General features: G+C 42.7%; 2 protein-coding genes across 2 annotated transcripts; one reads left to right on the top strand and one right to left on the bottom strand.

Moving 5' to 3' along the window:
- brd10 (bromodomain containing 10) lies at positions 1-8,678 on the top strand (the record flags this gene model as incomplete). The annotated part of the gene is made up of 9 exons (XM_083902334.1): positions 1-674; positions 1,061-1,261; positions 1,369-2,981; positions 3,168-3,226; positions 3,423-3,512; positions 3,747-3,862; positions 4,034-4,239; positions 4,463-6,496; positions 6,757-8,678. 9 exons carry the CDS (start codon positions 1-3, stop codon positions 8,676-8,678), a joined length of 6,915 nt encoding a protein of 2,304 aa, XP_083758460.1.
- Positions 8,679-9,596: 918 nt separating this feature from the next.
- Positions 9,597-10,890, bottom strand: mlana (melan-A; the record flags this gene model as incomplete). The annotated part of the gene is made up of 4 exons (XM_083902207.1): positions 9,597-9,665; positions 10,174-10,278; positions 10,387-10,483; positions 10,802-10,890. The coding sequence occupies 4 exons, from the start codon at positions 10,888-10,890 to the stop codon at positions 9,597-9,599; spliced, it is 360 nt and encodes a 119-aa protein (XP_083758333.1).
- Between the last annotated feature and the right edge of the window lie 4,969 nt (positions 10,891-15,859).

Genomic DNA, 15,859 nt, shown 5'->3' with positions numbered 1-15,859 from the left:
ATGGATCAGGAGGATATGTCAGAGCAAATCCCAGCAGCTTGCACCCAACCACTGCTCTTCAATCAAGACTTGCTTGTGCTTCATCAAGCACTGGTGCCACAACAGCTCAGCTCTGATCTGGCGATGACTGAGGATGGGATGAGTAATGGCACCTGTGAAGTTAAAACTGTGACAGCATTCCACTGTCCTGATGACAGTGGAGATGTTCCTGCTGAGGGCGGCCACCTGGCTGTAAGGAACGATGACATGTCAGAGTTTTCGAACAGTGACCTCTCTTTGCCCGAGGTCTGCATATCCACCAACAGCAATAGCTGTGATGAGGATGATATGAACCATGAGGTACAGCAAGCTTACAGGATATTCACTGGATTTCTGTTGGACAAGCATAAAGGGATCACCCAGCCATTCCTCCTTCCTATCGGCCATCAGGAGGCCCAGCATGGTGTTGGAGGTGCCTCTGGCTGGGGTCAGGCGCAGCTCAGGCAGTCAATGTGCTTGCGGCGGATGGAGGAAAAGTTCATTAACCAAGAGTATGAGACAATAACAGAGTTTGTAGCAGACTTTAGGTTGATGTTGGAGAACTGTTATCGCTACCATGGGGTGGACCACTGGATCTCCAAACAGGCTCAAAAGCTGGAAATTATGCTTGAGCAGAAGCTTACATTGCTCTCCAGGTAAACATTATTTAATTGCATTGTTGAACAAATTGCTTTTGCTGCCAAATATTTAAAGCACTTTACAGAAGCAATCAGAGGGCCGAAGTTATGTTCTCCATTTAATGTAATAATAGATTATTGGATATTATTATTACTATTATTATTTTTGTTGATATTGTTATTATTATTATTGATATTATTATTATTATTATTATAGTAATAATGATAATAATAATATATAGACATTATAAGTGTTATGATAAGGAGCACTAAATTGTGCAATAGCTGTGTTTTCAGTGGAATACAATAGTCTGTTATTGACACATGATATCATCTTAATGTTCCATCGATGTGACCTCAATCAGATTTACTCATCTGCTTTTCCTCTCCATCTGTCAAATGAGGACGCTGCGAGAGAAAACAACCCTGGCAGTGACCTCTAAGGGGCGTTTTGGTGCAGAGGAGGATCGGGGATCAGGAGGCACCTCCACAAGAAGGAGACTGGCCATTCGAAGCCTGGCTACTCTCACCGTTGGTGGGCATGAGTCTATTATGGTTCAGACCTTACGGCTAGAAGAGCAACAGAGAGCCAAAGAGGAGAGGAGGTGAGTTTCTCAGTGGTTGAAAGTGGGCGTCATAAGTTTATTCACATTCACAACAACTTTTTTTTTGCAAAACCAGCCAACAATCGTTATGTTTTCTGACCTTGCAGACAACGTGAGCTTGAGAAGAAAGAGGCAGAGGAAATGTCAGCCAAAGAGGTAGAAGAGTGGGAGCAGACTTTACTGTCACAGGCTTCCCCCTACACTGTGGATACACTTTGGGAACTCCCTGCTATAGGTCATTTCCTCTGCCTGGCCCAGAATGCACTTAACCTCCCAGAGGTTGTATTTTTTGAACTGGAGCGTTGTTTGTTGATGCCTCGATGCAGCCCCCTGCTCTCCAAAATAATGTCTTCCCTACTGTCCCCACCTCAGAGGAGGGCCACTCTAAACCGCCGGCCTCCGCTGCCCTACCGCCGCTGGGAGTCGGAGCTCAGGCAGCGGGTCATGGTCTGGTATCGTTGTGTTGGTGCCTCCTATGATCAGCCAGGTCGGGCTGAGCAGCTGGGGCTCTGCCACCATTTTTTCAGCACCGTTGGTGAAGTGAGTCCTTTGGAGGAGAAACCTTTTCACTTGTTACCCTTCTACCAGCGAGTATGGCTCCTGAAGGGGCTGTGTGATCACGTGTACGAGACGCAGAAGTGTGTGCAGGATGCTGTGCTGGCCCAGCCTATCCATGAATGTAGGGAGTCCATTTTGGGCTATGACAGCAAGGAGAATGCCTATATACATTTCCCGCACTTTTGTGGGGCAGATTTGAGGATCTACCGCCAGAGCCCCAGCACTCCCCCAGCTTTCCCTTTCCCTTCTGTATTGGTCAAAAGGGTTGAAATGGAGCCAGGGACAGAGGGCGATGAGTCGGATGAGATGAAGGCTGACAGAAACAAAAGTGACGGTGAGTGTTATGGAGGCTCCATGGACAAGGAAGACTTGCAGGGTTTTGGAAAAGGTAGAGCAGAGACTTTAAGCATTTTCAAAAGGGAAAATGGGGATGAAGAGGAAGATAAAATGTTGAAGTTGTGGTCACTGAAGAAAGAGAAGGGGTCTGAATCTGGGTCTTCTGATAGAGAGTCCAGTGAAGAATCTAAAGTTGATTTAAAAATATACACTAACTCCATAGCTTTCTCGCACACTACTACTGGAAAAGGTGGTGGGAAAGTGACTATTAATGAAGAGACTGTAAAGTTAGAGCATGAATCCAAGAGATTCATGGTGAAGCAGGAGCAGGATCTTTCTTTTCCCTTGATTCAAACAGTTGAAGCAGAGACACGAGAGCCCTGTCTAAGCATAGGGGAGCACAGTTACACTGGCAGTTCACCCGCTCGGTCAGTGAATCTGGCCCCCCCATCCAAACAAATGGAGCTCAAAATGGAGGGAGAAAGTCCGAGTCAAAGAGCTTCCTGTTTGGAATGTTGCAAAAGAAGTAATGCTAAAGTTGAGGGGCACAACTGCTGCTGTGGGACATCAGGGAGAGCAGCACAGATGTCTTCTGAGAGCACTCAAAACTCAAGTGAAGAGAGGACGTGTGACACAATCTGGACTAAAAAAAAGAAGAGGAAGAAAATGCGAGGGAGGGAACAGCTGACAAGGGTTAAAGGAAAGCACAAGCCGTTCCAGCACGTGGACAGAATGAGGCTGTCCCCAGCTGAAGCTGCCAAGTCTGCAGATCGGACAGTTGCTACAATGGTCAAGAGAAAAGATAAGAAGAAAAGACATAAAACAGGTGACAAAACTCAGAATATTTGTCAGTTAAATATTGAATTTTTTTGTCTGGTACTGTATTTAGTTCCATTTAGTGTAATGTGGGACAGTTTCTTAGTTGTCTTCAATTTGTTTATTTTTTTCTCATTCTAACCATAACCAACAATATTGGTTAGCATGTGACAGTGTGTCTTTATCTTGTTGACAGAAAAAAAGCTTGAGTCTTCAATGATTACAGACGAACCTGTAGATGAACCATCCTTTAAGGTATTTACACTCAAAATAAAATATTCAACCATTTCTGTAATATTATCAATGTAATCCTAAAAAGATAATAATTCTGTAGCAAATATGAAGTCTTAGTTTGAGCTTCACCATGTCGTTGCCATTTTCTGTTCCTCGTTATTAATTGAGATAATACTCTATAACTCCATAACACTAGTTTGTTATTTCCCCTCTGTAGTTGGTATGCACCAGTCTTGAAGAGTTGCGAGAGCTGATCAGTAAGACTGAAGACGAGCTTGATGACTTGGAGAGTGCCAAAAAGAGACTTGTAAGTTAGAATCATAGTTCATTCATTCCTTGTCTACTGCTTTTTCCTGCACATGAGGGTTGAAAGGCGAGTAACAGCCTGGACAGGTCATCGGTCCACTGCGGGGTCCATTCACGGAGACAAACTTAAACATATGCACCAATGCTTTTTTATTTAAAGAGCATTACAGTGTGTTAACACATTTTAATATGAGTGACTTGATTGAAAATTTTCTTTACATGTTTGTCCTGACAGGGTCGGTGGTATTACAAAAGAGAAGCAGTGAAAGATCTCCACAGCACTTTAATCAGACTGTTGAATGAGCTGTCACCCTGGGAACCCAAACTTGTTAAGGCCTATCAAAGGAACAGGTACAAGTTATTGAATATGAACTTTGGATGCGACCTCCATTGACGCAAAAGCTTTGCTCTGATAATGCTTCATTTGTCATCACATATAACCACAACTTTGTTGAAACTAAATCAATACTGGGCTACAAAGAAACCTCTGCTTTGTTATTTCCTGTCTTGCATGGGTATCAGGCTTCGTTTGAAGAAGGAATTTGATGATTTCAAAGAGCACCCAGAGTACAACAACTTTGTGCGTGAAGAGTGTATTTCGTCATCGTCATCAGATGAAGATGAAGAGATGGGTCTAGGGAAGGACATGCTTTCAAGCACAGATCATTACAGAAGATCAGAGGAGGAAGACATGGAACTTATAGTACCGAGAGGTCTTTGGAGTGGAGGTAAAGTATTCAAATACGCAGTCCTTTCTGTAATATAATGACAAAGATTAAATTTTTCCTTGCAGTTAAGTGAAATGGCTTTGATCTTATGTAATTGTCCTAAAGGTTAAAACGAATGTTCATTCATTGTTCATTAGACATTGCACAATCCCAGCCACTCTTTTGAACCTGTATTGATGGCTAATTCATGCATACCTAATAAACATCTCTATTACATTCTCAGCCAGCACCAGGGACTTTGGAGCTGACTCTACTGGAGAAACAATAGCAAACAATGTGTCTCCCATCCACCTGAAACACTCTCTAACCAGCACAGAGAAAGCCTTTAGTCTCCAACCAAGAGCTCAGATTTGCAGCAGAAACATTGCTTCTGTGGTTGACTCTGGACCACAATCTAGGTCTGAACTGACCTCATCAAATCCGTCCGATTCAAGCTCGTCATGGGCAGCAGATTTGCCAGTCCAGACCCCACTGTCACCCAAACTGACCATCCTCCACCCCACCATTGGATTACCTAAGGGTTACACACCCATCCCCACCCTGCTGGCAAAGAGTGTGGGAAACAAAGTGACCTTAATGAAAAGGCCTGCTGATTGTGCAGGGTACAACAATTTAGATGGACAGAGTAAAGGGTCTTTGGTCTCCCCGACTAACTCTGCGATGGTGACCACAAAACAGTCAAAAGCACAAACATCGTCATTCAGCTCTCAGAAGAACTTGCATCAAATGCACGCTCAAGGACAACAAACACAATTACATAGACAGCCAGGAATGGCCACAGTGATGGCAGCTCTTCTTAAATCACCACAGGCAAAACTAAAACAGACTGTACCTAAAAGTCCAGTACAAGTGGCGTGCAATGTACCTCAGGGGCTGGGTCAGCATGCAGGTAAAGACAGAAGCCCAGTCAAGCTTTCAGTTCTCCCAGTCATGAACCATAACTATGGCGAGAAAGTCATGCAGCAAGTGGTGATCCTCACTTCTAATATTCTTAGTCACAAAACTGAAGAAAAGGAGTCTTCTTTTCAGCAGCATCAATCCGAAGACATTCATGCCCCAGTTTCTAAAGTGGCCAGCCCCTTATGTATGTCTACCAATGTGCCTGGGTTCACCATTCCTGAGAACAGAATCCCTGTTCAGCAAGTGGCTCCCTTAAAAGATGCCAGGACAGTGAACACCCCTTCTGTTTCCACTTATGAGCAACAGGGGATAAACACAGCAGGTTTCAAAGGGGCACAGATCTGCAGTGTCCAAACCAGCACACCGCAAGGTGTCGTGCCAATCCTTTCATTAGTCACGTCGCCTTCCAGTGCGGTTTCTACTGAGTCTACTAAAATGACAGACCCTAAGCAAGAGCTGAAAACTGTGTGCATCCGAGACTCACAGTCTATCCTGGTAACAACGAGAGGAGGCAATACAGGCATCGTCAAAGTTCAGACATCTTCAGACCATGGTGTGCTTGGCTCTTTGCCCACCAGTCCAGTCATCACCATCTCACCTCAGTTTAAAGCCTTCCTCCTATCTAAGACGTCAGCACCTTTTTCTCCTTCTGCTCCCTCTCAGACAACCCCTTGCACCTTCCCAGCAGCAACAAGTCTCTCTGTAGCTCAACCTCAGATGCAGGTTCCTTCACTATTAAAGTCCCTTCCTACTCTTACAACCCCTTTGCACAATGCAGTCACAAGTAGCATCCCTATTACAGGCCCAGGAAGCCAGACTGCAGGCAATACATTTGTTTTAAGTCGAGGCTCCAACACATCCACTTGTTCTACAGTTACAAAGAAGATTGGCCAGCTAGCGCAGGCTACTGCTGCCGGTTCTCCTTATCAAGCTTCAGTAGGAAAAAATGCAGTCATCCCATCACCAAGAGTCACTGGAGTTCTCACACAATCCAAGGTCACCAAGACTGGTGTGAAACGAGTCGGTACAGATGAGGGATCCCAAGTTACTAAAGTCATCCTGGCCACTCCCTCTTCATCTTCCACATCAGGCGTAGCCATGTCAAAAGGCACAGCCTCTTCCCAAAAGTCACTTCCGAGTTCAAGAGTTGTGTTCATCAGCCAGCCTACAGCCACATCTTCCTCCACCTTTTTGGGAAGCATTCCAAAGCAAACAATAGCAGCTGGGGCTAGTGGACAACTGCTGACCACTTCATTATCGGATCAGACTTTAAAGATGGGAATAAGCCCAGACAAATCTATCGGTAGTGGCAACTCAGAAGCATTGACCAAGGTCAGGAACATCAGTCTGCCCTCAGGTGAGTTCGTTTGAGGTGATAATTTATTGGAATTCTCACATCAACCATATTTTTGTTTTATTCTGTATTCATGTACTGATAACACTTATAACACTAACACTGATTTTCCCCCTCTGTGACCTTAATACACAAGAAAACAAATCACAGTTGCTTTTATTAAACCAAAGCAACCTTGCCAAATGTGTAATAAAGTATTAATATCTGTACAAATCTTACATTGAGCTTTTTTGAATAAACCTATTTTTCTAATGTGTCCCAAGGGGTTCTAATCCACTTGTCAGGGAAGACGACAACCATTGGGCAGAAGATCGGTGCCCTGTCATGTTCTCCTTCCAAGAACACACCAGTGTCTGTCCCAGATGCAGGTATTTCAGCAGCCACCAAAGCTGGACTGGCCCAGGTCTCAAATTCAAATACCATCACAACCTGCTCTGCCCAGCTTGCTTCTCACACCTCTCTGACCGCCAGGTCTTCCCAGTGTACCCCATCCTCCACCATGATTTCCCAAACAGTTGCGCCCACAATTACATCTACTGCCACCAACCTGCCAACAGGAAACCTAATCAAAACACACCTTGGTATATGTGCAAGTGAACCATCCAGTAGCTCCCCTGCTCACATGACTACTACTATACAGAGTAACCTTGCCCAAAGCTCCACACTCACTCATGTTGGTCAAAAGTCAAATAATCAAAGTGGCATTGTCTCATCTTCCTCTCAATTTGCTCTCAATACATCTCTCTCCTTGGGAACAACTACCAGTGCCCCATTCACCACTTCTGCCACTGGCACAGTCCAGAATAGGATGGTCATCAACACCTCTGCACATCTTGCTGCTGGCACACAAATTATCCTTAACAATACACGCTTTGTAGTACCTCCCCAAGGTTTAGGCCCAGGCAGCCATGTCCTTATCATCTCTAGCCCTGCACCACAACAAGTGCCTACTGCAAATGCTACCAGCACTGGAGCATCAGTGCCTCTCCAAGGGGCAAGCCATGCTGTTGTAGCTCCTCAAGCACCAGTATTATCCCAGTCTCCTGCCAGGCTGTCTGGTGTACCAGCTGCAAGTTCTCCTGTTCTTGCTTGCACACCTGCCATTGGCCCATCGTTGTTAGCAACTACTCCGAGTATGACGCCAATCCAACCAGCAGGAACACCTGGTCAAGGCTCAACAGTGTTACCCAGAAAAACAATTGTGACTACTCTGCCTAGATTTGCGACTGCACAGGCTCACCACTTTGCATCACCTCCTGTTGGTTCTCCCACACTAGGTTGTGCACCAGCCCTACTTTCCCCTGTGGTAACCAGTGTCCCTGCTTTTGCATCAGCCCAGGTTCCAATTAGGTTAGCTGCAGCTACTTTCAGGCAAGCTGATGGTCCATCCACCATTTTGCCTGCAGGAACAAACCCCTTGCCTAGAGTTCCAGCACCTCTACCATCCCTGCCAGTCTTACCCAGCCCAGAAACTGTATCTTTGTCCAGTCCTGTCATACCAGTTCCACCACCGCTCTGCTCAGGCACCCCTTTGCAATCCTCCATCAACCAGCATATTGTTTCACTGTCAGCCTCACACCAAGGCATAAAGCCTCAGCAGACAGCCGTCAGAATCGCAGCACCCTCCACAGCACTATCACAAGCGTTACTGCATACAGGACAAGGCAACACGTCGGTCAGAAAACATGTGCCTTCAGTCATGCAGCCAGTGCTTCCTGGCACAAGAACACAAGTACTGCCCACAGTGGCTGTCCCTCCAATTGTAAGTGTGGTATCTAGGATGCAGACGCTGCCTGTTGCCACAGTTCCACCAATTGGCAGCACTGTTAATACTTTTGAAACGGCACTAGAAGGGACCACTCCTCCATCTGGCAGTGCTGTAATAATAACTTCAGCTCAACCAATCTCATCACTGAAGACAAACAACATCCACCCACCTGCTCTTCTGTCTAGTCAAACATTTGGAAAACACCCTTTGCAGACGCCATCCTTTGGCATTCATACCAATGTAGCATCCAAGCTACTAATCAGTCCTGACGGTGCTGTTTTGAGCACAGCTCAGTGCCATGTCGATCCATCGGAGCTAACTGGCTGCTCCAAACCTCTGGTTTCCGCCAACAGTTCCCGCGGACCACTGCACACTCATGATTCCTCTTTACAGCCTTCTCAGGCAAACACAAAGTGAGTGATATGAATTGCTAGTAGTAATCCTGCCATTTGTTCAAGAACTGTTCTCCAGAATGTAATTTGTCTTCTGACTTTCATTTAGAATATCATCGGTTTTTCTCTCTGGTTTTGATCATCTTATAGCTAAACTGTACACTCTGTTGAACATACAGGAAATATATACTGTGATGGTTTTCTGTACAGAAAACTGTGGATGTTGCCCTCAGATGAATGTTGTAGACTACTTTTCTGTTGTTGTTTTTTTCACCTCATGGCCAGTAATGAAAACTGTTTTAACAATGAGTAGAAAATGGGATGTTTGATTAAAAAAAGAAAGAAATATATTCATTTCAACTCCAGTGTTTGTAATACATTTCAGTGCAATTCAATACTGCTTGGAAAAAAAGTTGTAATTTAGATACTTTTAATTATCCATCTGTTTGAATTCAGTATCCAGACTTTGTCATGTCCTTATTTTTTTCAACTAGTAACCGAGATCTACATTTTACTTTTTAGAAATATGAATAAACAAGATAGATCAATTTGTACTACATGTTTGCGACTATATAAAGTCATATTTATTTATTTTTGCCATGTAGTTTTTTTTTTTTCAAAAACTTTTACTAGATACACTTTCATTGAACAAATGTGGACATTACTGCATGTAAATAAACAATGCCACTGTCCTTAACAAATGTTTGAACAGCTTTTTTATACACAGGCTTTTTTTTTCTTACACTTTATTGTTTAAGATACTACCAAAGTATTTACATTTTGTTCATACATGCAAGTTATTTTACTTCGCGAGAGATTTGATCATTTTACCAATTGATATTTAGTTATAAAGCATTAGGGAATACATATTGACAGCAACATCAGATTATACAGATGAAGTTTAGAGTTGGTTCTTTGTTGTTTTCCTCTCTTCTTCAGTCCTTTAGGGGGAGTAGGGAGGAGGCATTGCACCAGAGGAGATCTTTTCATAGGATGGAGGTGCATTCGGAACCTGGAGAAGGGTAGAACAAATAGATTCATATGAAATTATTGAAAATCTTGGATTACATCTTTCACTGAACCTCCACTATTCTTCGGCAGACGAGTTTTTAGTGGCTTATGATAATCCACATTGAAACATTTGAGGGATCTCTGTTGAAATTTAAATTTGTAGAGCTCTATTAATGCCACAGTGGAATAATAGGGAGGAAAGGGAAGGAAGGGATGATCAGCACCATCTCATATGATCTGAAACTTAACCTTCTCTCGCCTTTCTTTTGCACTTGCATTCCTCCCCTTGGGAATGAGACCCTTTTTAATACCTAACCCAAGTCTGGTGACATGGTAATCTCTCCTTCAGGCTTCCATTGCCCCAGCTTCACGTGCTGTTTCTCTATGTTCAGAGCCCTGAGGCTTTTTACTAAACAAGTGCCCTTAGTCAAAGACTGTAGACTCTACACACTAGTAGAGCTGCTGATTGTATTTACCCCTGCATTCCCCCTGTTTTTAAAGTCCCTTACCGAAGGCCTGAAGCTGCCAAAGTCGACCAGAGCCATCTTGTTATCTGCTGAAGGTCCTCCCTCTGAATACTGTGCTGTGTAACCAGCTGACCCCAATGGAGGACTCTGCGGTAAAGAGAAAGATGTGTGAAAAGATTTAACAAACCAAACAATGATCTCTGAAGTAGTGAATCGACAGAATGCTTCAGTAAAAAAGACATATGATGGACTCACCCTGATAATCTTGTAGCCACTCCTCTTCTTGAAGTACCAGCAGCCCAGGATGAACAGAGCTGCCAGGATGACCACCAGGAATATGATCCCCACTGCCCTGGGGTAAAAAAGAAATCACAGATATTTTTAATAGATAGACCAGAGACCGTTCTTTTAAAAAGCTATTTGCATGGTTAACAACTGCTTTGAAGAATTCCTGAATCCATCTCTGGATCACATTTGTTCATAACCTACAACCCCAGAAAATGAATCCAAATCTGTCCGTTATACTGTTTGGATTATGCTGCTCACACAGAGACAAGCAAAACAGGTAAAACATGGCCAAATAAGATCAATAAAATATAAATAAGAAGTGAAAAAGGCCCAATTTTATACAAAGATTTATAACAATACAAAACGAAATAGAAAGACTTACTCCTCAGCTCTGATAGCTCCTCCTCTGCTGCTGGCGAAATAGATGCTGAAGTCTCCGCGAGGCATTCCGTCTGTATGGTTGCACCGCATCAAGCTAAAAGTCAGCGGAAAATCATGTTATGACCTGAGCAAGAACAATATAGTAACCTGGAGATGACTTTCACGATGGTCATATTTACTTTCAAATCATTCAATGACCTACAATACAATGTATAATTCCAGGTGTCAAATCAGTCTGTTTACTAGATATACATTTGTTAAGAACAATACTATCACATTCCACACGCACTTGATCACTGGAGCTTTGCGAAATGTAAAATACAACTTTGACTGAATTTGGTTTATTATATCTTTTAGATGAAATTAAAGGAAAACCTGAAATATTTTGTTCATATTTTTGTAAAATTGGTTTCCAAATGAAAAAAATGAAAGCATAAAAAAAGAAGAAATGACATCTGAGTAATTTAGCCTAATTGTCAAGATTAGGAATGGATCAATATTCCACCGTGGATGTGACAGAACACTGTGTCAGTCATCCTGACAGGGACAGCATCACTTGTTGCAGATGCAAAGAATCAACGTCAGTGATACTGCATCTATTTGTCCCATCTGATTAGATAATAACAGGCTATTTGGAGCTCAGCTGACAGTAATCTTTTTCAAAATTAGACATATTCACTGTGCACAGTGCCAAATGTTCTACAATCTCCTTCAATTACGCTGCTTCTGTAAGAAAACAAAACAACAACAAAAGAAACCAAACAAACCACAATCTTACCAAATTGGATAATTCGATTTTGCAGTTCCTCTGATGGCTTCTCAACACAAATGGAAGTCTGCCTCCACGCAGCTCCTACTTGTTCCACTCCTCAACTGTGTTTCCTCTGTGTGTGGAAGAGGAGAGAAGGGCAGAAAATCCTCATGACCGTCACGGGGTTAGAGGCTCATGCTTAAACCCACTGAAGCAGAGTAATTACCGTGAAACCCTGCAGGTCTAGAATGCAGCAGCCCCCCCAATAAAAGCATCAGCTGCTGGTTGGTCATGCCAGTGTGTGTGTGTTCGCATGAGATATGCTTATCAAAGAGTTACAGTAAGGCCTAATTACACAAATTCATTGTAGATTTACAAACAACATTGGTAACACTTTAGATTAGGGAACACATATTCACCATTAATTAGATGCTTACTAACATATATAAGTAGTATACTAGGCCTTTATTAGTAATCATTAAGCACGTATTAACACCTTATTCTACATAACCTTATTCTATACCTCTATTACGATGACAAATTAAGTTTTTTCCTACATAAGGTGTTAATACGTACTTAATATTCACTAATAAAGGGCTAGTATGCTACTTATACGCATGTTAGTAAGCACCTAGTTAATGGTGAATATGTGTTCCCTAATCTAAAGTGTTACCACAGTATTTCTAAAAACACAGAAGGACTATAAAAACAAATCACCTTCACAATTACAATTGCTCACTTTGAGGCAAACAAGAGAAGAAGAAGAAGAAGCCTTCCCTCTATTTGAGAAGACAGCAGTTTATTTTAATGATCTGTAGTATTTGGAGCCAAAGGTTCATGGTCCACAATAAATTAATAGTTGTGTTTGAATCATGCAGGGTTTCCAGAAAGCAATACCAAAAGCATAATTCTGTTCAGTGTATTTTTATTAGTATTTTTTTTAAATCGTTCTTTTGTCACAATGTGAGTCAATGATTTTGAAATTTGGAGAGAAAATTAAACCTTAATACCTTTTAAGGAGATTTTAAATAAATATTTTACAGGAGGAAATGACAGATTATTCAACATTTCTACAGTGATATTGGCTGGGACTTAATATGTGCAATTGTTAAAGAAACCCCTGAAAAACAGCACAGCCAACAGCTATGTCCTTGTCAACAAACAAGCTAGTTGTTTTCCAAAGGCACTTATCACAAACTGACTCAAGCCATGTGACGGGGAAGAGGAGAGAGAAACAAGAGGATTAAATGATTTATTGAAAAATAAATAAGCAACTTTATATAAATAAATGTATGAAGTATGGAATGTAGCTGAGTGGTGTGTGTGAATGAGTGCAGTATATGTGTTGTGGTGTACAGTAGTAAAAGAACCTTGGACGGAAAGCAAGAGAAAGATAACAATGAAAACAAGCTTTGTGAGACTGATACAGGTAATATCACTTTTCTCTTGCCAGCTCCCACGTGGAAAAGTCAGCTGATCCCAGCAGAGCAAGTGGGGCAGGGGTGAGGGAGTCATAACACAAATACAGTTGTCTGTCACACCAAAACATGTTCCATCTCTCTCCACAAGAGGGAGACAAAACCTGTTAATGAAAGTGAGTCTCCAGGATACATACAGTGTTGTTATTTGTTACCTCGTTTAAATATTTACTGGCATTAACACTGACCTTGTCAGGACCATGTAATCATTGTACAGACCAAAACCTGGATCTATTGAAGCAGAACCTAATTTCTGAGGATTTGTTTAAGTTTAGGGCTTGTGTTGTAGTAGAAGTCAGTGTCCTAAGAATAACAGGCCTGTAAACATGTGCCTGTGCCTGTATTGTATTTACATCTTTGTGAGGTCCAAATAAACTTACAAACCTATCTGTGTGAGGACATTTTCACGATGTGGGAACAATGTGCCTTTTCAGGGTTAAAACCTGATTTAGGATGAGGGTTAGAATTTGATATAGGTTAGGGTTATTGTGTTTGTGTAATAATTGCTTTATAATTCACCTGTTTTGGTAATTTACTATGCAAATCAGAAAGAATGACTCCACCCATGTACATCTAAACCATAAACTTCGAACCACAAAAAACAAGTAAATGGTAGAGAGAGAGGAGAGAGTTGTGAAAGCGCAAGTATGCGAAGGCCACTACAGTTCCTGGACATGCTTGATAAGGGAGGAGAGATAATATCGCAATGGATGTAGCATTTTTGTTTTGTAACTCCCATTTAAAAGTCTTTAAAGACATTTCGTGATTTGACTGCCACAGAGTCAGTTTCTAGTTCAAAGACGTCACCTGCAACCAGGAACCTGGTCGAGTAACAGTACATTGACACAGTGCAGGAACACAGCGGTACAACAATGAGCAACTTTTATTAAACTACAGTCAATATGTATAATAAAAAATCAACATGCCTTCTCAAAGACATTTAAACAAACAAAACATAGGCTAATACCTTGAATTTTCAGGTAATTTTAAGTGCACAACAGAAAGTGATTAAGATCTCTCCCACCCGGCTCTAGTCTGGGCTATGTCCGCACCCGGAGGTGTGCTCCCCCCCCCCCCCCAATCTGCTTCTCTAAAACCTGTGTGGTGACCGTGGCCCCTACCCTCCGCATGCTTTTCTGCTAATGCCCTAGTAGTTACTCAATATATCCTTACTTCCTGATTATCTTCACTGGTAAACTGGGGGACTACTTGCATTTTTTTATATATAAGTCTATGGTGTTAATTCTTTTCAAGTGCGGTGGGGGTCGGGCACCAAATCCCAATCTTGCCAAGGGCAACAGAATGGCTAGGTTCGGCCCTGCCCACAGGGATGACTGACGCTGTGTTTGGCTGCTCAGAGAAGCTGTTTGAACTGTAGGACGGAGAGGGAGCTAGAGGCTCTTCTCCAGCTCCAGCTGCCATCCTGCTGCTCCTCCCCCCCTCCTTCTCCTCCTTCTTCTCCTTCTCCTCCTCCTCCACCAGAACCACTTCTCTTTCTCATCACATCCGAGGTAAATAAGCCAGATTCAACAATAACGACCTCTCCTCAGACAGATTATTCACCTTCGCGTGTGTCTCCGCTCAGTCAGACGCACCAGGCCACCGCTGGGAGCCGTCACCGGGATCAGACAGGGGGGTAATTCTTATTTGTGATGGGGTCTTTGCTTTGTACCCTGCCTCCCTGGCGTCGGGTCGGGGTTACGCTTCCTTAGGCAAGTCCGAGGTCCACTTAGTGAGCCAGAGATGCGACGGTGAAGGCCACAGCAAGTGGAAGGTGAATATCTAAACCCGTACGCGACGTGTACGTTTACAAAGAGCGTCACAGAGTCGGCAGCTCTCGGCTAAATGGGTTTGATGCACTCCCGGTGATGCTAGCTCAGGCAAGTTACACATATAACCTAGCCACTTAGCATATGCTAGCTGCATATCCAGTTGTTGCTAGCCGGCTAACAACACCGAGTTGGTTTTAGTCACTTTCACGAACGTCGTTATTCCACTTTCATGTGTGTACTACGCCATTACAACAACAACAGAACGATAATGCAGAAACTAATGGTGTCAGGATGCGCTAACGTCGTTGTTGTGGTTTAGGCAGGCACGTTAAACTTAATTGGCACCGGAACAAAAGAAGTCATTTGAGATATAACTAGTGCATACGGTAGTATACATGGTCTTTTGTTATTAGTTCAGTGCGCGTTAGCATTTGGAGAGAAAAATAAAACCCCGGTAAGCCAATGTGAAGAGATGAAAGATGCTGAGACACACAAACAATAACTTTTTAAAATCCAGTGATTATTACAGAGTTGTTACCACTTGGACTGTATTTACAAGGCGCAACACACTGTATCTGTATCAGTTTTCATATAATACTTTTCTGCACACTTATATGCATGTAACTACCGTTATTGCAGGAAATGCCAGCCTTTCAAGTACTGGACCTTCATCAATACCTGCATCTGTACTGTTGACAGTTTGGATGTGAAATATCACCATTTAAATTTAGATCACACTCAGAGTGTGCAAAAAGTTGCTTAGTTTTTCTTTTCTTCTTCTTTTCTTCTTTTTTTAAACCGAAAGCTAACTTTTGAGTTATGCTGCACACAAACTTGGTGAAGGTAACCATAGACATCACCCAGAGAGCCCAAACATCTGCCTCAGTGTATCTCAGTGTCGATACAATGAAGTGGTGATACATTTCCAGATCGCTACCACAATCTCTCATTTTTTTCATTGGGCCTTTGTCTACATCCCGAGGAAACGTAATCTAAATCTGTTCTTTAAATTTTGAGTTGTGCGGCTCACCACGGGCAAATAAACGCAACCTCCTTGG

The sequence above is a fragment of the Microchirus variegatus genome (assembly GCF_963457635.1).
Source record: "Microchirus variegatus genome assembly, chromosome: 16".
Lineage (NCBI taxonomy): Eukaryota > Metazoa > Chordata > Actinopteri > Pleuronectiformes > Soleidae > Microchirus > Microchirus variegatus.
Note: the sequence above shows the minus strand (reverse complement) of the source record. Positions and strands in the feature narration are given on the sequence as shown.